The sequence below is a fragment of the Podarcis raffonei genome, chromosome 6 (genome assembly GCF_027172205.1).
Source record: "Podarcis raffonei isolate rPodRaf1 chromosome 6, rPodRaf1.pri, whole genome shotgun sequence".
In the NCBI taxonomy this organism is placed as follows: domain Eukaryota; kingdom Metazoa; phylum Chordata; class Lepidosauria; order Squamata; family Lacertidae; genus Podarcis; species Podarcis raffonei.
In genome coordinates, this window is record NC_070607.1 from 16,285,124 (window position 1) to 16,306,596 (window position 21,473).

The 21,473-nt window shown below is 42.2% G+C and overlaps 1 protein-coding gene across 2 annotated transcripts; it reads right to left on the reverse strand.

The window, feature by feature from the left end:
* Positions 1 to 1,585: 1,585 nt before the first annotated feature.
* On the reverse strand, positions 1,586 to 20,941 carry UCHL5 (ubiquitin C-terminal hydrolase L5). 2 transcript variants are annotated; one of them, XM_053391449.1, is made up of 12 exons: positions 20,599 to 20,941; positions 17,778 to 17,841; positions 16,885 to 16,990; positions 11,656 to 11,781; positions 11,500 to 11,561; positions 11,282 to 11,412; positions 9,723 to 9,786; positions 8,914 to 9,016; positions 8,125 to 8,238; positions 6,753 to 6,782; positions 3,840 to 3,938; positions 1,586 to 2,586 (listed from the first exon to the last, which is right to left on the reverse strand). In XM_053391449.1, the coding sequence occupies exons 1-12, from the start codon at positions 20,678 to 20,680 to the stop codon at positions 2,542 to 2,544; spliced, it is 1,026 nt and encodes a 341-aa protein (XP_053247424.1). In that variant the 5' UTR covers positions 20,681 to 20,941; the 3' UTR covers positions 1,586 to 2,541. The 2 variants fall into 2 exon arrangements, with proteins under 2 accessions (XP_053247424.1, XP_053247425.1); XM_053391450.1 differs by lacking the exon at positions 6,753 to 6,782 and having other exon boundaries at positions 20,599 to 20,937.
* Positions 20,942 to 21,473: the final 532 nt, after the last annotated feature.

Below are 21,473 nucleotides of genomic sequence, written 5' to 3' on the forward strand. Positions count from 1 at the left end.
GGCTTGGCGCGGTTATCCCAGAAGCCAGAACAGCCACACAGTATCCCAGAAGCCAGATCCCTCTTGCTGTTCTGGCTTCTGGGATTCAGAATAATTTTTTCTTATTTTCCTCCTCCCAAACCTAGGTGCACCTTATGGTCGGGTGCGTCTTATGGAGCGAAAAATACAGTACTCAGAAGCCAGACAGAGAGAGTGCACCCATTAGTTCTGCTGGTGCTGAAACTCTCAGCAGCACTAACCTGGAGCTGTTCTAGAATGCTTCTAGACCATATGGCTAGGATAGACACACTGTTCCACAATCCTTGCTGGGGCACAGGCTTCGGATGTGGCACTGGGAGACTTCTATTTGACACCAAAGGAACTGGCATATAGATGCCTTTTTATCATCAATATGAAATGGGTGCAAAGGGGACAGGGATCAGAGACTGAAGGTTCAGTGTCACCAGCCTGTATATAGTGTCGCTATCTCTTTTTTCCATCATAAATCAGGAAGAGCCATAGCTGAGTGGAGCAGCATCTGTTTCACATGCAAGAAATTCCCGGTCGCTGTCTGAAATGCGGGAGAGCTGCTGTCAGTCAACAGAGACAATATTGAGCTGGATGTGGAGGCAGGCTAACAAAATCCAGGCTTAATCCAGGCAAAGTACTGCTAATCAGCAGGACTGGGGCTCAACCCATTTGGAGCAGGGTGGCACATCTCTCAAAGAGTGGGGGAAGTACTCAAAGAGTACATCAGAGAGCTGAGGTGGTCAAAAGTGCTTTTATGTAGCTTAGATGTGAACAGTAATTGCCTCCATTCCTGGCAAAGGTAGATCAGCTCTGGTCACAGGAATTAATTAATACATGAAGGCTGGATTGCTGTAACATGATCTCTGTGGGACTGCCTTGTTCAGAGGTTATGCCTGGTGCAAAGCAGAGAAGCCAAAGCTATGGCTGGTGCTTTTATTTTTTATCATGCAAACCCCAACATAGTCTTCATTTGCAGTTCAAACTGCTGATCATCGCCTTTAATGCTTGAATGGCTTATGTCCAGGATAATTAAAAGGATCACCTTCTCACAGATAAACCCGCTAAATCAGGTCTTTTAGGGAGACTGTGTTCTCTATCCCACCTCTAGCAAGGATTTAGCCTGGTGTGTGTGTGTGTGTGTGTGTGTGTGTGTGTAAGAATAGGGCAAAGGGTATTTGTGGTGTAAGCACCCAGCTTACGAACCTCCCTACCACCTACCTTTCTGCCCAGTAGTGTTCTAACACCAGAGGAAGGTGCTGTCTCTGTGTTTCAACTGGCATTTGTCCTGCTAGTCACTTTTTATACAACACAGGATAAAAATGGGAAACTAGCTGCTGCTGCTCCCTGCCACACCATAGGACTGTTTCCAAAATGTTGGTGACAGTTACATTGAACTTCCTAAATTATGAGACAGAAAGGAAACACAGAAATATTTTGGATACCTATTGTTCAATTTTTTTGCCTTTTGGAGTGGTTGATTCAGCTGAAATGTCAATGTGTGCTCGTGACAAAGCATGAATTTTTCACCCATTAAATACTTTGCTAAACATAAACATACTTTTTTTCTTCTAAAATCTTGAAGGATGAAAATAGAGCATTTGTTTAATTGGGAATATCAGGACAAAATCTATACATGTAGTGATGTACACCAGAGCAGGGCAAGTTTAAAAATTCTCCCTGAAACCGTCCTAGATACAACCTCATCCTATGAGAAAACATCTCTGCAAATCTTTTGCAACTTTGGTGTCACATAAATGGCTCAAGAGAAGGCAAGACTGCTTTCCTTGCAGAAATCATATTACCCATGGACAGCAATACTACAAGGTACAAACATGTGCCAAAATAAAAATGGGAATTTATTATTATTATTTTCTACTAAAGCAATAAACTCTCAAGCTTATCCATTGGTCATTGTAAATGATTCTACTGTTCAATCTGTACTTTCAACTCTGTAAAAAATTTAGACACAACTCCATATAAACAAGAACAGAGGGCGAGCCACTGAAAGATTCAGAGACGAGGATAGTTAGTGGTGATAAACAAAGAGAGGCCAACTTATTTTCTTTTTTTAAAAAAACAAGTCAAGCTTTCTTCACATAACTATATATCCAATGCTTCACTGTGAGACAAGATATTTAAATATATTCATTATGGTAAAAAGATCTACATTACTTTCACAAATTTGGGTCTGTACAAATTGCAGCAGTATTTCCTGATTAAGTTATGAAGAATCAAGTCAGATATAACTGTTAAATACTGGAATTTGACGGAGACTCTAAAAACATTACTGAGCGGTAGTACATGCACATGATGCAAGGAAAAAGGGGAAGATTTATAGACTCCGTGCAAATGGGACAGGACAAACTGTTACGGTCAGTAAACGTGCGTCGGACAATTTTAAACTTTACAAGAAGTCTTGCAGGGTTACTTTCATGAAGACGAAGAAATTCAGAAGCACATTCCCCTCTCAAAACAAAACAAACAAAAACCCTGACCACCCACAAAACGAAAGAAAGAAAAGGACACCAGTCTTCATTTGGCCTCTTGAGCTTTCTTGGCATTCTGTTTTTCTTTTGCCTAGAAGGTAAAGTCAGACAGAGAAAGCATGTGGCACTGTTATAACAGCCCAGGTATTTTTTTCCCTTCTGTAACTCAAAATATACAAAACTCTGCGTTATCTCTTCGATCCCTGAATATACAAGCAACTGCATTCTACAACAGATGTACCGTATTTTTCGCCCTATAGGACGCACTTTTTCCCCTCCAAAAATAAAGGGGAAATGTGTGTGCGTCCTATGGGGCGAATGCAGGCTTTCGCTGAAGCCTGGAGAGTGAGAGGGGTCGGTGCGCACCGATGCCTTTAGCTCTCCAGGCTTCAGGAAGCTATCCGCAAGCCTTGCAAGCCTGGCGGGAGGTCCCGCTGGGTGCGCGAGGCTTGGGGCGGCAGCCTGCAGCCCGAGGAGCCCTCTGGAGGGCACCCCGTGCTTCGGGCGGGTGTCCGCAAGCCTAGCGCGCCCGGCGGGAGGTCCCACCGGGCACGCAAGGCTTGGGGCAGCAGCCTGCAGCACCCTCCAAAGGGCGCCCCGTGCTTCGGGAAGGTGTGCGCAAGGCTTGGGGCTGGGGGGGGGGGAAATATATATTTTTTATTCATTCCGCCCCCCCCCAAAAAAAACTAGGTGCGTCCTAGGGGCCGGTGCGCCCTATAGGACGAAAAATACGGTAGTTTGATACAGACAGATCTTTGGAAACCGATATATAATCACAAATCAGTCCAGAAGAGCTCACAACATTTACTCTCAAGTGGATGTACATAGGACTAAAACTCAGTATCGATCATTGTACTCATTGTACATCTAGAGCACATGGGAAGAACATGTGCAAGGCAATTTCAGAACAATAATCTAAATTGGGTCAGCTGAATCACCAAACAGTTTAATAGCCCTGCAGGGGATAGGCTGAGTGTTAATTTATTGATTAAACGTGCTTGGAATTAGGCCACACTGGCAAATCTATGCTACAACTGGAACCAGAGCACTGAGGAAATAGCAAAATGCCATGAAGTCAATATAATCAGAATAGATGCCACAGAAGCCGAAGCTTACAGTTTGCTAGGGGTTTAGTGAGAAATGCAAGAGTGAGAAAGAGTGCCATCTAGGTGTATGTGCTTCAGATACTCTCTTCTCTAAGCAAAAAAAGTCTACAGGTTTCACGATTCTGCTTCTATTGATCACTCTGACATTTTTCTCTAATGTTCAGGTGTGTGCTGCACCACACATACACACAAACAGCCTGCCTAATAAGTTATTTGAGGCTGAGAGCAAAACACTTACCTTTTCTACAAGTGGGATTAGCTGCTGGTGTTCTGCTAAAGTCTTTAACAATTCCATAATGAATGGCAGGTAGTTATGTTTTCTTCTAATGTTTTCAATCTACAAGCATAGGTGAGACATTAAAGAAATTAGCATTAAATCCCATCACGTGCACACACCGCAAAGCCAGGTTTCCACCTCAGTGCATTAGCAAATACATACAATAAACTTTGTCAATAAGCATTTGAGCAAAATCACTATCTCCCTTGTGTAAGATTTTTATTATATTTTGGAGAGGGGAGAGAGAGAAGAAATTTTGGCTGGGGGATGCAACATACTGCTGGTGCTGATTATGGGATGATTGGTGCAGACTGCTTTTTATTTTCTGTGCCAGCTTAAATGTGATTGTTTTCTCAAGCATTTGGGGGGTCATTAGTTGTTCAGTTGAGGGTTGATTTACGCAGCCTACCTGTAGTCTTAAAAATCTTGATGGCATTAAAAAAAAAAGCTGCTTAATTATTATTGTTGTGCTCTGAAATGTAACTTCATCCTGAGATGAAAAGCAAGTTAGAAATGTTTTAAAAGCAAAATCAGTTTCTCTACCACTCTGCCCTCTTAATCCCCTTGGGTTGTACAAGAGTAAAATTTGCCAGTTGCTGGAGAGTAGAAGCTTTTTGAGGCTTCCAGCCCGAATAAAACTTGCATGAACAAGATTTGGAATGTTTCAAGAGGCAAGATAAAGGTTTCTATAGTTCACCATTTCTCCAAATTCTGTAGTTTTCCTTTCTTCAGAAGGAAGTCACTATTGAAATTATGCAGTCATTAGTTGTCTGCAAAAAGCAGACAGGAGCTAACTTTAGATAGTCTAACCATGGAAAAAAATGGGAAGCTCAATGTGCATGCCAAGTCATTAAGTATTTGCTGTTATGGCCTATAGCTTCACAGCATTATTCTCTTAGTACAAAAGAGCCACAATAAAAATTGGAACAATACAATTGCTAAAACGTTATCCTAACAGAAGATAGGAAACATGCATTAAAAAACTCTGCTTTTATGAAAATCTTGAGTTTCAACCCAAACAAAATGAAGATTTACAGATTTTTATCATTATTTTAATTGTATCAACCTTTTTGCAAGTAGTCAACAGCTAATTTGGGAAAAACGTATTGGGTTCAGATTATGGTCTCAGTATAAGAAAAACAAAATATCAGGGTGTGTGTGTGTGTGTGTGTGTTCAATGTTAGCCCTACTCGGAGTAGATTCACCAATGTTAATATGCATGGCCAACTTAGGCTCATTAAATTTTGAATAGGACTTATGTCAGACCAAAGTTTAGAACAGCCGAACAAAAAGCCCTACTGCAATCTTGTGCATGTCTACTGAGAAATAAGTCCTATTGAGTTCAGTGGAGCTTATGCCCATGCTATGCCCATGTAAAGGACTGCAGCTTCAGTTGTTATATACAGTGGTACCTCGGGTTAAGGACTTAATTCGTTCCGGAGTTCCATTCTTAACCTGAAATTGTTCTTAACGTGAAGCACCACTTTAGCTAATGGGGCCTCCTGTTGCGCTGCTGCTGCACGATTTCTGTTCTCATCCTGAAGCAAAGTTCTTAACCCGAGGTAATATTTCTGGGTTAGCGGAGTCTGTAACCTGAAGTGTATGTAACCTGAAGCATATGTAACCCGAGGTACCACTGTATAGACAACCACATTGGCCTGATGTGCCCTCGTGGGATGTTAGTTAGCCTGCAGAAAACCACAGCGTCTGATGTCAGAACAGATCTGAGCCAGGGATAGACAATATCATCAGCAAAAGAATATTACGATGAATATTCACTGTTTTTGTCCTTTTAAATAATAAATGGCTGTGCAGGTATGTTTGATGGGGTGATGGTGCTGCATTCAACAAGTTAAGAAGCCCAAGGGTAAATTAAGCGTTTTCTGCCACATGTTTCAAACATCATAATGGGATTTACTTCAGCCATTCCGACAAGGCTCTTAAGGTAATCTAGCTGGCAAATTAAGTCAATTATCATTAGTCTGTATAAAAGCCTGCAACTTGTAGTGCTTTGGGCAGTGAAAGAAGTCTGTGCAGAGTAAGAAAAGCCTTTGATGCATCACTATGGTATAAATGTATCTGAACAGAGCAGAAGATATGCAGCCCTCAAGGTCTTTTTGGCAGCCCTCAGCAACATCCGACACCTCCCCGCCCCAGCCCTCATGCAGCCTTCCCGTAGCTGGGTAAGCGAGGCACTGGGCTTTGGGAAGGAGGCCTGAGGGCTCTAGGACCTTGCCAGAGCCTTCTGCCTCCTTCTTAAAGCTCACTGCTTATCAGGGTTTGGGAAGGCAGCACAAGAGCTGTGTGTTTGTGTGTGTCAAATTTTGGCCTCTGCGTGTGCCAAGGGAGTGTGAGGCTTGGCGGTTCCGTGTTGAAGTACTCCCGTGGCCGCCCTGATCTCAGAAATCCACACACTATGCTATGTAACATTACAATCACACTAAGAAGCAAACTGTGATGGAAGCAACACACAAAAAAGTTAGATCAGAGTTGCAGCAGGTACAGATCCCGCTGTAACCAGCTTAACCTGCAAATAATTGTTCCTGCAAGAAGTCCTCTGCACGCGAAGTGTTAATGTCGGATTACGAAGCTTGCCCCTTCCATTCCATGAACAGACGGGAAATTATGTTCCAATTAATGGAACAAGAGCTACACATCTTCCAACATGAGTACCTCTTAAGGTGTCCAGTTATCTGTGGGAGCCAAATGGCTGCACTAATGTCTGTGCCAGTTTATGTAACAAGCCACAGAGCAGGTTGCGGGGGGGAGGGGTGTCTTTTATTAGAAAGATCAAATGTTAAAAATTACGAAGTGATCTGAAACAAAGGAGGAGTTTTAAACAGGAACTAGAATTAGGATTACAAGCCATCTGACCTTGCTGGAGGGATCAGGTTGCACAGCCCCCTAGAATCAAGGTAGAAAAGAAATTTCAACAAGGCATGGGGGGTGGCGGGGATAAAAACCAGCCATGAAATTATAAAGAACTTAAGAGTGAAAGGCCTCTTTCCATCTCCAGTATCATCAGACCCCATAGGTCCCTTCGAAGGCAGGACACTGGCGACGCAGACCAAACTTGCCATTCAATAACTGGAGGTAAATTTGGGAAGGGTCAGTTCAGGCCAGACACTGCGGCACTGAACAGTATCCCAAGGCTTTGGTATCACGTTCCCTCAGAACCTCTTGCTTTCAAAAAGAATGCTCATACTTTACGGTTCAAGTCATTTTTTTGCACTGAATCGGAAGGGACCCTCAAGAATCATTTAGTCCAATGCAGGAATCTCAACTAAAGCATCCATGACAGATGACCATCCAACCTTTGCTTAAAAATGGCTGGGCTTTGTGTAAGAGGACTGCATAACTGCTTTGAAATGTGAAAGCATAAATGAAATGCCTCTCCTTTACAAAATGTGGGTTGTTAATTCAGTTCTCCAAGATGTGTTGTTTTTCTTCTTCTCCTCCTGCTTGCCTTCTTACAGCCAGTCATTTGATAGGCTCTACTTGTCAATAGCTCTGGCTGTCATCATCTCTGGTTCCATCTACTATTAGTCTTCCTGCCTTCTGCCCTCACAGTGGGCACCAGAAACTACTGATTACTTCTGAAATGTTTGACATCTGAGATCACAAACCGTCTCTCTTCCCGTCTACCCCACAGTGATTTTCAAAACTGAGGAACCCTGCAGGTCCTCAGAAGTTGAAAGCAAGCTCCTCAAGGTGAAAGAAAGTGATGATGGGAAAACACCCCTGAAAGAAAGCGTGCCCATCACTACCCATCTGCCCCCGTAATGAAGCCACAGTATACTTTTAGATATATGAGAACTAACAGGAATGGGGCCAGCAGCCCAAGTAAACTGATTATGATTCTTGTCACCTCAGGAACTATCAGGGCTTCCTTAATGGAAAAGTCAGTGTGCAAAGGGATTCCCATAAGAAGCAAGTCTGAAACCACTCCTTGGGGCAACACACATTTATTTAGAATAAGCTGTTTTCTACTCTTCTGTTTCCAGAGGCAGCTAGCCAGCCCTCAATCCTTCACACAAAAGCTCATTAGTTTTTTGCTCTGAGCACCAGATGAAGAATCAATTATTTGAAAAGGCATAGCGTGTTGACATTTCTTCACCAGCTTGTGTCACATTCTGTGGGACCAACACAGCCATGGAGTATAATGTTTCTCCATTTCTTTCAGCTCAGAAACCACATGGTTAGCATTCCCTTTTTAAAAACCATTCTGAGCATGCACAGCACATACCTTGTATCTTTTCAATTTTTGGTTTTCTTCGTCAATTAACATCTGATATTTTGCAACTTCTGACTGAATAGAACTTAGTATATTACTGCTCTGGTCTGTATCCATGGGCTCTTCCTATTGAGGAAAACAATTTATTAACTTGCATGTTAGTGTTTCTAGCACAATGTCATCCAGTCGAGATTCATAGAGATATAATATCATACAATGGACAAAGAACAAAAGCTTACCTCACTAGTCTCATTTGCATGCATCTCCAGTGCAAATTATCATGCAATGTTCTAGTCTGACCTGTAGTAATTAAAAGTGCTTGCTAAAGTACTTTTATTTGCTAGTACCATTTGCTTGCCTTTTGATAAAGGAGATCAGAAATAATAAAAAGCTGGAAGAAATGCGGAATAATTTAAGCTTGCTTTGTTTCTGTCGCGCATTTCCTACAATTGCTTTTGTGCCTACCTCTACAACAACCATACTGGCTTAAAAAAAGTTAGAGAAGAGAGCTGGGGTTTTCAGGCTATGTACAGAAGTCTAGATGCTATACAGTTGTTCAGAAAGGAAAAGAAAGTGGTAGTGAAAGAGAACCAATTCATATTGCCCAACTTTTTCTTTTTGAAATAAAAAATTACACTTGTATCCCACTCTTACATGATACTCTGAGTTGATTCCTGCTGTGGTTTATTAGCTGCTTAGCTTCAGGAATGCTGCAACACCAGGTGCTCCCAGGGCAATTTACTAACTAAGGCTTACGATGCAACCAAGTTATCGAAACAACCTATTCGATTAGCAGAATACCTCAGCAAGTTGTCTCTGCAACTCTGCAATTTTCTGTTCATATATCATTTTTCTGTCAGATACAATTGCCATCAAGTTAAACCTTATTTCACCTTCACTGTACCTACAAAATAAAAACAGAGTTGTCACATACTGCCATCACTGCATCAGGAGTCTCATAGCTATTGATAAGCTTCGGACACTTCTGCATTAAGAACAAAGCCAACTAAACATTGCCCACCAATTAACAATGGCAAATGCAGCGACCAGCAACAGAAGTGGAGAGTGATAACACTTTGTTCTCTCATTATGCGCTGATTTTAACGTATGTGTCAAGTTAAGAATATTGCAAGATGATTCCAGTTATCTTGCGAACACAGTTTAACCATGTTTGTAAGCAAATTTTGCCAAATTTACAGCCTGGTATTTTGATTTCTCTACAGGACAACCTAATCAAGTTTAATCTGAGTGGGGGAGAGAACAGTATTGTATGGGGCACAGAAATTCTCAACAGTCATTCCTAGGCTGAGTGTCAGCACAGGACAATCTCAGAAATTCTACTAATGCTGCTGTCCTGGTCCCTGTTTCTGGCACCCCCATGAGTCCTGGATTGCCACTGCTGTAACTGCTCAAATAAAAGATGACCCTTCTCAATAGAACCATGAAGATGAAACAATTCCCCCTCAGAAAATTCCAGATCTTTTGGAAGCCGACAAATGGGTAGGGGGAAAAAGGCCAAGCTGGAATTGCTCCAGCCAGCAATCTAAAAGTTCAAGTCTAAAAACAGTTAATTCCAGTTTCACCATGAAAACAGTTAATTATATGTTTACTTTTGTATTCGTTTTTCTATGACGGGCCTTACAGCACTGATCCAGTCATCTTGATTGCATACTCCTAAATGGGAAATACATAAGAAGTACAAGTTAATTTTCTTGCAAGTTACAAGTTTATAGGACTGTAAGCTTCAGATACACAATACCTGCTGATGAAGTCAAAACTTTTTTTTTTTTTTACTATCTAGCCAAGGTACATTTGTTACAAAGAGAGTAGCCAGACTTGTTGCAGCTCAAGAGTTGGCTATTGGGTTGTTGTTTTTATTTTGATTATGTATTTTGTGGTTTTATATTTTGATTTTATTCTGTGAACCGCCCCGAGACCTCTGGGTATAGGGTGGTATATAAATTCAATAAATAAATAAATAGATAGATAGATAGATAGATAGTCTGCTGAGGTTGTTTTGGTGCATTGAGGAGAACACGTTTCTTGATCACAGGCAGCTCCTATAAATATGAGGGAAAGTATACTGATTTTAAACTAATACTTAGATTCCAGGGATGCTGCATAATCAATTCTAAATCATTTCTAAAACAATAAAATCACGCTTTTAAAGGTAAAGGGACCCTTGACCATTAGATCCAGTCGCAGATGACTCTGGGGCTATGGCGCTCATCTCGCTTTACTGGCTGAGGGAGCCGGCGTACAGCTTCCGGGTCATGTGGCCAGCATGACTATGCTGCTTCTGGCGAACCCAGAGCAGCGCATGGAAACGCCATTTACCTTCCCACCATAGCGGTACCTCAGAGTCGGCGGTTTGAATCCATGCACCACAACCCCAGAGTCAGTCACAACTGGACCTAATGGTCAGGGGTCCCTTTACCTCTCTAACAAAAAGTTTTACACGATACCACCCCACCTCATGTACACCCTGAATGGCATTAAAGGAGTCTACTTAGCTAGCTTAGCTTTTTTTCCCCCAACACCCAGTTTGACAGGTAATTCAGGCTGCAGCCCACCAGCTGGTCCTGTCTTCTACCCTTGCTACCCTATGTACAGTGGTGCCCCGCAAGACGAATGCCTCGCAAGACAGAAAACCCGCTAGATGAAAGGGTTTTCCGTTTTGGAGGTGCTTCGCAAAACGAATTTCCTATGGGCTTGCTTCGCAATACGAAAATGTCTTGCGAGTTCCTGCAGGGTTTTTTTCCTTCCCCCCCCCTTTTCCCAAGCCGCTAAGCCGCTTATCAGCTGATCCGCTAAGCCGCTTAACAGCTGATCGCTAAGCCGCTTATCAGCTGACCTGCTAAGCCGCTTATCAGCTGATCCGCTAAGCCGCTAAACAGCTGATCACTAAGCCGCTTATCAGCTGATCCGCTAAGCCGCTTATCAGCTGATCCACTAAGCCGCTTATCAGCTGATCCGCTAAGCCCGCTAAGCTGCTAATAGTGCTAATCCGCTAATGGGCTTGCTTCGCAAGACGAAAAAACCGCAAGACGAAGAGACTCGCGGAACGGATTCTTTTCATCTTGCGAGGCACCACTGTATTTTGTATACACCCAGTATACCTTGAATGACATTCAGGCAGGAAGTTATACAGGTGAAATGTGAGTGTTACCTAAATCTATTGGGCCTTCTCTTAGACCATCCAGTTCATATAATCTTCCATGCACAGGAACATAGCTGACAAAGTGAAAAGCATCTTCTTCTTTTGCCGTCGACTTTGCATCAAACTCAAACATTTGTTGTCTATAGGTTAAATTAGAGACAAGCATGGATGTTAAACCAAAAGCATCTCTGGAAACTGTATCCGAAAGGCTTCAAATTTCTTGTTACCTGGCAAAACTGTTGTGGACTTGTCGAATCACTTCAGAGTTACTTAATGCCAGGCCCTTCATCTAAAATTAAAATGAGACATTTGTTCAACTAATGACTCAGGCTTAAGATGCTTTTTAAAAAAAAATAGAGAGAGAATAGAATAATTGGACGTACTGCTGCATCAAAGCTTTGTGAAAATTCTTTAAATTCTGACAGCGTTTCTCCTAAATGGACGTCTTGATGGGTGCAGTTTAATAGCACACTTACTATAGCCTGAGTTGCACAGGCGTTATTTATTACCTGTTAAAAAAGAAACAAAGTGAAAATTCAGAAATAATTGAATACAAGACAAATTATAAAATGAGTTATAGTAGCCTCAAGTTTACCCACTATGGCCATTGGGTTGGATCCAGGCTACCTGGGGTGAAACTCAGCTTATGGAACAATCTGTTGGAGGAAGAGTGGGAAGTGATTTTCATCAATTCCTCCTGAAGTTTCCTGAAAAGCTTCTCTGGCAAGTCAGTGAACTCTCTGGAACAATGTAGAAGGTGGGAAAGACTGGACTATGTTTTAAGTTTAAAGTAAGAGCCCCTTCTTCTACATCAGTATGCTCCCAACCCCATATCCACTGCAGGAAGGTAAAATGCCTTTGACACCCAATGACTTATTTTGCAGCTTTGTTTAGAGAAACAAATTAAACCTGTTTTATTGCCCTGACACTGAAATATGTAAGTTACAGGCTCAAGAACAATAGGAGTTAGTTAAATTGGGTGGGGGTTTTTTTTAAATAATGAGGTACCCTATTTTTATAAATGAAAGAAATTAATAATTTCCTTTTTACTAGAATGGGCCAGAATGCACAGAGCTACTTTAAACATACCCCACAAATATACAAAAAGGCAGCGAGCATCTAGATAGGCACGCCTAGGTTGAACTTTCCTCTTACATTTTGTTTAATAATGACTAATGCTTTTTGGAGATTAACAGCAATGAAGGAATAAAGGAGGTCTTTCCCACTTTTTACACAAAAAGTAACTTATAGCAGAATCATGTGTATGTCAACTCAGAAATAAGCATTATCGAGTTAACTTGGACTTTACTCCCAGGCAAATAGGTCTATGATTGAAGCTGTAGGGAGAAAGTAGTATAATCAAAAGCAGCAGCAGTGAAGTTTAAAATGGACCAAGTAACCAAGGTACCATCTGAATGGTCATCAATGGAACAACCATGAGAAAATACCTGTAGTCCTTGGAAAAAAAAACTACAGAGAAAAATAAAGAACTTAAAATACTGATGCCTAAATGATATGAACATTTTCAACATACAGAGATGGGACTGACTGTCCTCCTTTCGTAATTATGAGCAAGTCAGATCTGAGAAGGTTCATAGTTGAGAAGCTGACGCACACTAAGAGGTTGGCTTTCCATAAAGTATATTTCTGGTCAGATATCTGTAACACTTAGAACATCTGAGTTTTTCTATTTAAAAAGCTTTCTCATGTACACTAGCAAATCAAAATAAGAAGCTATTCAAACAAAGTTAAAAATAGTCAAGTTTAAAAAATGAAATAAGGTATTTTGATTAGCCCCCACCCTAACCCATTGTACTGTTGTTTTATGATTAACAGTACACGGAAAAAAACACTATTAATCTACTCTGACACAATAGCAAAGCTAGGAATTTAGAGTTAAGGCAGAAATTGCACCCTTACCTCACCTTATTGTGCCTAGGTATCCTAGCTCATATAGGGTGATCCAGAGTTCTGAGGCCCCAAAATACAGGACCGTATCATATCTAGGCATAACAAGGAGGCCAAATTTTACAAGTGTGCATATGAAGCTGGCCACATTGACAAACATGCAGACAACTTTATCGTGTGATTATCCAAGAAAGGCTCAAGAGCTACAATCTCTATTAACAGGCCATCAATTTTATTTCATTTGTTTCATCACCAATCTGGATGTTATTACAGAAACTACTTGGTTATCACATTCAGATATTTATTTATTTATTTTTAAATTGTCTGTAAAGCTTGATTGATTGGTTTTAAAATTTAGATGAGATCAAGCAGTAGGAATGCAAAAAGTATTGCATGGGTACCTACTCCTGTAGAAATCCCTTTTAGAACATTATTTTGGTGCCATCAAGTGTCAGTTCTCTGAACTGCTAGCCTAAGAGTATTTCCCCACAACATCCTTCAAAATACAAGAATTGACATAGTAGTTCACCGGAAGGCACAGCCTTCCAAGAATAATGCCTACCATTTTATCTTCAAGACCCAGCAAATGCAAAATCCCTATTAAACCAAGTTAGCTCTAATCTGAAAGTCACTTTTGAGTCTGCATTTTTCATTCCTAAATTTAATATTTAGGAATATATTGATGCTTTTGAATTATGGTGCTGGAGAAGACTCTTGAGAGTCCCATGGACTGCAAGAAGATCAAACACATCCATTCTTAAGGAAATCAGCCCTGAGTGCTCACTGGAAGGACAGATCGTGAAGCTGAGGCTCCAGTACTTTGGCCACCTCATGAGAAGAGAAGACTCCCTGGAGAAGACACTGATGCTGGGAAAGATGGAGGGCACAAGGAGAAGGGGGCGACAGAGGACGAGATGGTTGGATAGTGTTTTCGAGGTTACCAGCATGAGTATACTGCGGGAGGTAGTGGAGGACAGAGGTGCCTGGCGTGCTCTGGTCCATGGGGTCACGAAGAGTCGAACACGACTAAACGACTAAACAACAACAACAACAAAATTTAATATATGAACTGGCTTTTCTCTCTCAGTAATGAGATTTGCTAAATCAGGGCTAAACTCAACATACTAGGAATAAAAAAATGGAGGGGAACTGGAGTGCAAGTGGTCAGAAGATGAAGTATGCCCAGAAGCTGAGATTTATTTAAGTATGACTAAATAAAAAGGTAAATGACCCCTGACAGTTAAGTACAGTCAGGAACGACTCTGGGGTTACAGCGCTCATCTTGCTTTACTGGCCGAGGGAGCCGGCATTTGTCCGCAGACAGTTTTTCCGGGTTATGTGGTAAACGCTGTTTACCTTCCTGCTGGAGCGGTACCTATTTATCTACTTGCACTTTGACGTGCTTTCAAACTGCTAGGTTGGCAGGAGCTGGGACCGAGCAACAGGCGCTCACCCCGTCGAGGGGATTCAAACCACTGACCTTCCAATTGGCAAGCCCTAGGCTCAGCGGTTTAGACCACAGTGCCATAGAACATATCAATACACATTTTCTTTGATGAACTCTCACCACAATGCCAGGTTTTTGGAAACTGAACTTAAACTTTTCTTACACTTCCCCTCCCAAAAGACATTTGCATGGAATTGACTTCATGCAAGGACTTCCACTTGGCTCTGAAGTCCTCTTCTCCAAAAAAATATTTTTTAGGGGTCCCCACCACTGGACCAGAATTGCAGCAGGGGCTGCAGAGCAAACGGAAAGGAATGGGAAGTTCTACTGCCAAGTGGCATTCCTTGCTCAACCCCCAAATTTCTAAATAAATCTGCCTCAAATTATGCTTGTTTTATATGATGTAATTTTAACAGTAACACAATGAAACTGGAAAGGAGCAACAATGAATTTTTTTATTTTTTTTTGCTATTCCACCAACTATTTGTACAAGGGTAAGAATCCTGTGAACTCGACAACCCACCCCACCAAGATGTTGTTGGACTCTGGTCAGTCCCAGACAGCCTGGTGAATGTTAAGGAATGTTAGGAGCTGCAGTCAAACAACATCTGGAGGGCTATGGGTTCCCCATTCCTGAACCACTATGATACTGTGCTTGTACACATGCAGACAAGAACAGCAGAATGGTAGGGAGATGGTCCCCTCTTCTAAGATAGATGATAGGGTTGCTGGTGGAAGGTCCCAGTGCTTTTACCTATCAGAATTCCATTCTACCATAAAATATTCCAGGACAGAACACTACTTTCTTATACATCACTTTACTTTGGACTTTTAAAATAAATATGTATCCCCCAGGGAAAACTGGATTTTCCCATCATAGGAACAGCTTTCAAGCTCTCCGCCATGCTTATGGGGCTCTGGGAATATCTTGTGTGGGCTCTGGAGGCAAGATCTCACATTGCCATCCAATATCCCTGTAAGCAAGGCAGAGCACTTAAAAGCTATTTCCATGCCAGTAGAACCCTGCATAACAAGAGCTTTTAAGCTCCCTTTTACTGAAACCCTTTTGTGGGCTCTGCAGGCTTTCATGAGATCTGGCACCAGCTCTGAAAGGTAAGATTCCCTGTGTGGAAGTGATTCCAGGGGGTTGTTTTGACAATATGCCATTTTGGCTTTATGCACTACTCTCAGAATACAACCCCTGTGCAAGGTCGTCCCTACTGTAATAATATGTTAACAGCCATCAAAAAGTCAATCTCAACTTTCTGGGGGGGGAAGAACTGCCCCTCCCCATCAGAGTGGTTTTTTCAGGATTTGAGACCTAACCACAACATATGAACTCACTAAACTCATCAGAAAGAAATTTATAGCAAAACAAGTTTACTGGAAAATGGGCGAGTTATATCTTATTTTGGAATGAGAAAGGAAGATATGATCTAAAGTCATGCTCATTATTTACTTTGGTTGAATGATTTTTAAAAAAATGTGAATTCATTTATCTTTCATCATATATACACGCATACATGTATGTTTGTTTACTGCTCTTTTGCGTGACACATGTTTATAATGATTATATTGTCCTGTCTGCAATTTAAGATACGGTAGAAGGCCTGCTTCAGTGTCCACCATCAAAGGCAAACAGGCTGGTGAACACACAAATTAGAGCCTTCTCTGCAATGACCCTGAAATTATGGAACGCAATCCTGAGAGGGATCAGGCAGCCCCCCCCGTATTTAATGTGGGATCACCAGTTGTAATAGTAAACTGGAATATTGTTGAGCTACTGTTGTTTTATGCTGATCATATCAGTGCTGTTGATTGTTGTTTAAATGTTTTATGAATGTGGATATACATTTTGAAATGCTGCAAGCTGCTTTGTGAGGAATATCCTCAAAGTGGAGACTAAGTTTCCCAATGTTTGTTAAGATTCCCTTAAAGCAGAATCCTTTGCATGCTTACTCAGAACTGCCAGAGATATATGAGATTTACTTCCGAGAAAATCTGCAAAGTTTGCAGCCCATGAATTATTCTTGACTACACTTGTAAAAGGCAAGTGTCGCATCTTTGGAAATATTAAATTTGAATGCACATAAAACAAAGTTGCTTTGCCCATGATAATTTTTATTATTCACTGAACAACCTGTTCTGCCAGACTGCCTTACTATTTAAACTATGTCACAATGTTTCAAAGTTGTATTATTTTCACTTGCTGCATCTAATTAGGAGGTGTCACAGATAATCTTTTAACTTACTATACCTGTTTAGCAAAAAATATAGTATCTAATCTCGAGTCCTGAACAACAGAGCCAGCTGGTTCTTCTCCTGGTTGCCACTTGAACAGAAAAATTAATCCATGAACTGGCCTACATAAAAAGGGGCACAAAAAGAAAACAAGCAAGAAAACCCAGTAAAGCATTATCACAACATGTTGAAAGTTAAAACACTAAACATCCTTACTGGAAACAAATTCAATAAACCTAATTGAACACACACATAGTTTTTTTAAATGGCTACACCTGAACAGTAAGGTGTAAAATCTTGTTTAGTAAGCCCTACTATGCCTGAGGTATGTGCTGGTGCATGCAGTCCACGTGTTGACATGTAACTCTTCTCTTCAATCAAACATAAAGTACGACAGAGATAGCTTAGCATTATGTCTGAACCCGAGGCAGAGGTTTGTTTTGTTGTAACAAGCCACAATCTCTACCCAGGCTTAAGCCATAACTGGTTGATGGTTTAACAACCAAGGGTAAAAAACCAACCACTACCCCGGGCTCCTACATCACTTCTACATATCCCTGTTGTGGTTTTCTTGCTTGCAAGAAGCAAGTGTTTCTGCTGTGTGAACAGTATGCGTTGCTAAACCAGATGTGGCTTAGTACCGAATATGAACATAGAAAATTATTACTTTTAACCCAACCAACACTTAAAAGCTCAGGACAGGAACTGCCCAGGGTCAGCAGGAAAAGAAATGCATGCCTTTCCAAAAAAATTTGCAGGATGCTGCTCCCAGCTCCCTCCATTGTTCACTTTAATGTATGAATGGAACACACAACTCTGTAAGTGTGCACTATTATACCTGACAGATTTTTTAGCAATAAGAATTGGGGATGGGGGAAAGAGAAGTAAATTATTTGGAATAAAACTTACTTTAATTTCTCAAAGTTCTCTGGCTCCAAACTCCATATTTCCTCTACTTGCGCGCCTCTACAACCTGTAGTAGCAGAGATAATTATTGTAATTATTGTGATTATTCCACCTTAGAAAGTTTGCTTTACAGGAAAAACAGAAAGTAAAACCTGACACCTCTTTCGAAACAACTTAATTTTGTTTCAATATACAGAAATAACTTCCACCCCTTCTATTGCATTTTATAATAAATTGGTCCATGATATATGTAAATCATGATGCCATGAAAATCATGCCAAATTTACATATTTACAAACCTTATAATAAAAAATGAGTTGCTAAAAATGGATGTCTCGGAATGTCCACAGTGCCACAAATATGTGGGATACTAAAAATGTGGCGTCTGAGAATTTGGATAAAGAATACTCTTGACAGACGCTAATATTGCAAATATCTGTTTAAATTGTAAACACCTACCTGGTGGGATAAGTTACCAACCATGGTGCTAAAATAGCCAATAGTTTGATGACAAAAAAGGTTTAGTAGTAGTAGTTACAAGGGATATTTCTTTTACTTCAGGCACTTAATTATTAAACCAGTGAAGGCTGTGCCTTACTTATTGAAGCAATGTTTTTTATTAATTCACAATCCTAAACCATGGTTTAATTTAGGCTTAGAAAGATATTCCAATATTTATGATTCAGGAAGAAAATGTGCAATGAAAGAACTGGCAAAGGTGAACAATGTGCATTAGGAATGCTCTGAAGCAGAAATTATTTTTAATGAATGTGTGCAGAACTCAGAGATGAGACCTTGTGTACCTGTCAGCATATTTAATGACTCAGCTCCCCCAGAGCAAAAAACGAATAATAGCAAGCTACATTACATCTACCAGATAGGATGATAGCAAAGTCATCTGCCAGGAATTTTATTATCATTATTTGTTAATCTGAACAATCTGAATAATCTGAGAAAGAAGCTTTAGCCTCAAATCAAAGCAAATCATAAAAACAGATTAAGATTAGACAGATGGACAGTAACTTCTCTAAAGTGGTCCATCCACAACCACTTCACTCATCAAATTGCAAAAGATGCAACAAAATGTAAATTCAATAAGGAGACACAACCAACTCCAGCTCCCTATCAAGCACATTCCTATGAAACATGTTTGTAAATGCCCACTTGAGATCAGTAGTGAGATATCTCTGGCTTGTGGGTTAACTAGGCCCACAATGTCTCCATTTGGCCAAGCCATACTCCCCTGCCCTACAACTGACATCATACACAGTATCATGTTTGGGGCAGAGAAATATGTACCTGGGTCAAAAGGAGGCTTAGACCTATGTCTAAATTGTGTTAAATGCACACACACAAGCCACCAACACAACTGACATGAGTCTGCAAATACAGAGACACATACAGGGCAGTGGCTGGCTACAACTCTTTCGAACACAAAGATGGCAAACCTTCTGTGGTGGAAAAAAATGGCCCGTAGCCACACACAAAACCAGAATAATGGTATGAAGCAATTCTACACAAGCCCTTGAACCCAGGCTCAGCCCAAGTCCAACACCATGGAAGATATCCATTAGCATACAGACATATGAATAGGGCCAACTGCAAGTACATCAGGGTGTGACTTTGCTAGGATTTCCAACCAGCCATGCTATCTTGACCGGGGCATGATCTAGTCTGGGAACTGAGCTTGTTCTCTCCTGCTCTGGAGGACCTGAACCAGACACTTCACGTTACAAGAGAGGAGAACTTTATGGCAGTAACGGACGCCCTCGGGTTGTGGACCCCTCCTTCATTAGAGGTTTTAAAGGAGAGGTTGGATGGCCACCTGTCATGGATGCTTTAGCTGAGATCAGGAGTGCCAACTTGAAAAAAACCCTGGGGAGCCCCAGGTATGCCCCATCCCGCATAAGCAACCACAAGACGCGGCACATGCACACCTTTGTATGGCAAAGCCCATCATCTTTAAAGTGGGGGCCTGGACCCCTCAAATATTTTATAGAAGGAGGGGAGGGGGCTTAAGGGACTTCAGCCCCTAGGAGTTGGCGCCTACGGTTGAGATTTCTGCATTGTAGGGGCTACCAGGAGATGATGCTTCCTTTCCATGAGTCTATAAAATACCCGGGCAGAATGACAAGGCAAAAGCATGCGAGCCTTACACATCCTTCATTCAGGGCCAGATTTAGCTACTGAAGGTAATGGGTCCCTTTATATGTCCAGCTGTCCTTTGTCAACAACAAATTATCACTGTTTTTAGGGAGCAGGCTAGCAGGCATAGCTGTCAACGTTTCCCTTTTCTTGCGAGGAATCCTATTCGGAATAAGGGAATTTCCCTTTTAAAAAGTTGGCAACTATGCTAGCAGGCTTACATCATAAGAGCCTACACAACACAAAACACTGTTGCTGTATGTAGGTTTTATTTGTTTTTTTCCTTTTATTTTGGAAACGTACACAAGTCCCCCCCCCTATGAATTTTTTTGGGGAGCCCCCAAGAGAGTGGGGCCCTCAGCTATAGCTTGTTTAGCTTAGACGTAAATCCGGCACCGACTTCATTGCAACCCAACCCGCTTGCCTCGTGGCAGCTAAACGAAAATCCTGCTTTCCACCGGATGGGAGAGGCGCTCGGCACACGCCTCGGAGGCACCGTAGTGAGGACTTCTACACACCAAGAGAGGAAGCTGGCTTTCCCAACTAAGGCGCTCTGCACATGGCAAGAGACTACGTTTCCTCCAGCGAATAAAAGGCAGCTGGGGAAATCCTAGCCCCCCTCCTCTCCCCGCTGGCAAGGCCCCGCCTCCCCGCGAAGTGGGCCGCCGCGAAGCCTCACCGAAGCCCTTGATGAGCTCCGTGAAGACGCCCGGGTCGCTCTCCATGAGGCACCACTCGCCGGCGCTGCCTCCTCCCGCCATGGCGCTGGAGCGGCCGCAACTGCCTTCCCCGGGCGGGCCCCCTTCGCTCGCGTTCTCTCTCGCTCCGTCCGCCTGACGCGACAACCCGTTCCTACTATTATTATTGTTATTGTTATTATTAAAAAAAAAATTCTCTCTCTCTCCTCACGCCGCCCTCGAACGCCCGCAAAGCAGCGCACGCGCCGCTCCCTTCCCGGCAACCTCTGCGGCAAGGGCCGCTTCGACGTCCGTCGCCCAGGCAAGTGTCTCCTTCGTCTCTATGGTGAAAGGGGAAGGGGGGAAAGCCAACCACCGAGATTGTAGAAGACCGCTGGTGCGCACGCGCAGGGAGAGTCACGTGAAAAGGGGAACCCGTTCGTCCTAGCCCCGCGTCTCTATCGTCCCCACTGCGCCGTGTCCATGCATTTGGGTTTCGCGGTCGATTCGGCCGGCGACCGGAAGTCCCTCTGCGCGTGCGTAGGAATCTGCCACTTACTGAATAGGGGTGGTCGCCAGTTCGTGGAATGGTGGCGCCTTTCCGCCAGGTCTCCCTGCCTAACCACCTTTCCTTGTGGAAACATCATTATTCGATTATGATTCTGTATTTAGTTATTCCCTTACTGGACTCAAGGCGGAGAACAGATTTAAAAAATGCTTGCTCGAGCCTCGTTAGTCTCTCTTCGAGCATCTTCCCGTTGCAGAACTACAGCTCCCATCAGCCCCTGCAAACACGCCAAATGGCCAGGGGATGTTGGGAGTAGTAGTACCGCATCTTCCGGCGGGCTATTAAATCTCCACACACTTAAAAAGGGCC

Excerpts from the sequence above, each read along its gene's own strand:
- UCHL5 (XM_053391449.1), bottom strand. The coding sequence starts at position 20,680 with ATGGCGGGAGGAGGCAGCGCCGGCGAGTGGTGCCTCATGGAGAGCGAC. Across the intron at positions 8,239-8,913 it reads TGCAGAGACAACTTGCTGAG|GAAGAGCCCATGGATACAGA; the intron begins GTATTCTGCTAA and ends TTTCCTCAATAG. Across the intron at positions 3,939-6,752 it reads AACCTGATCCCTCCAGCAAG|ATTGAAAACATTAGAAGAAA; the intron begins GTCAGATGGCTT and ends CTATGCTTGTAG.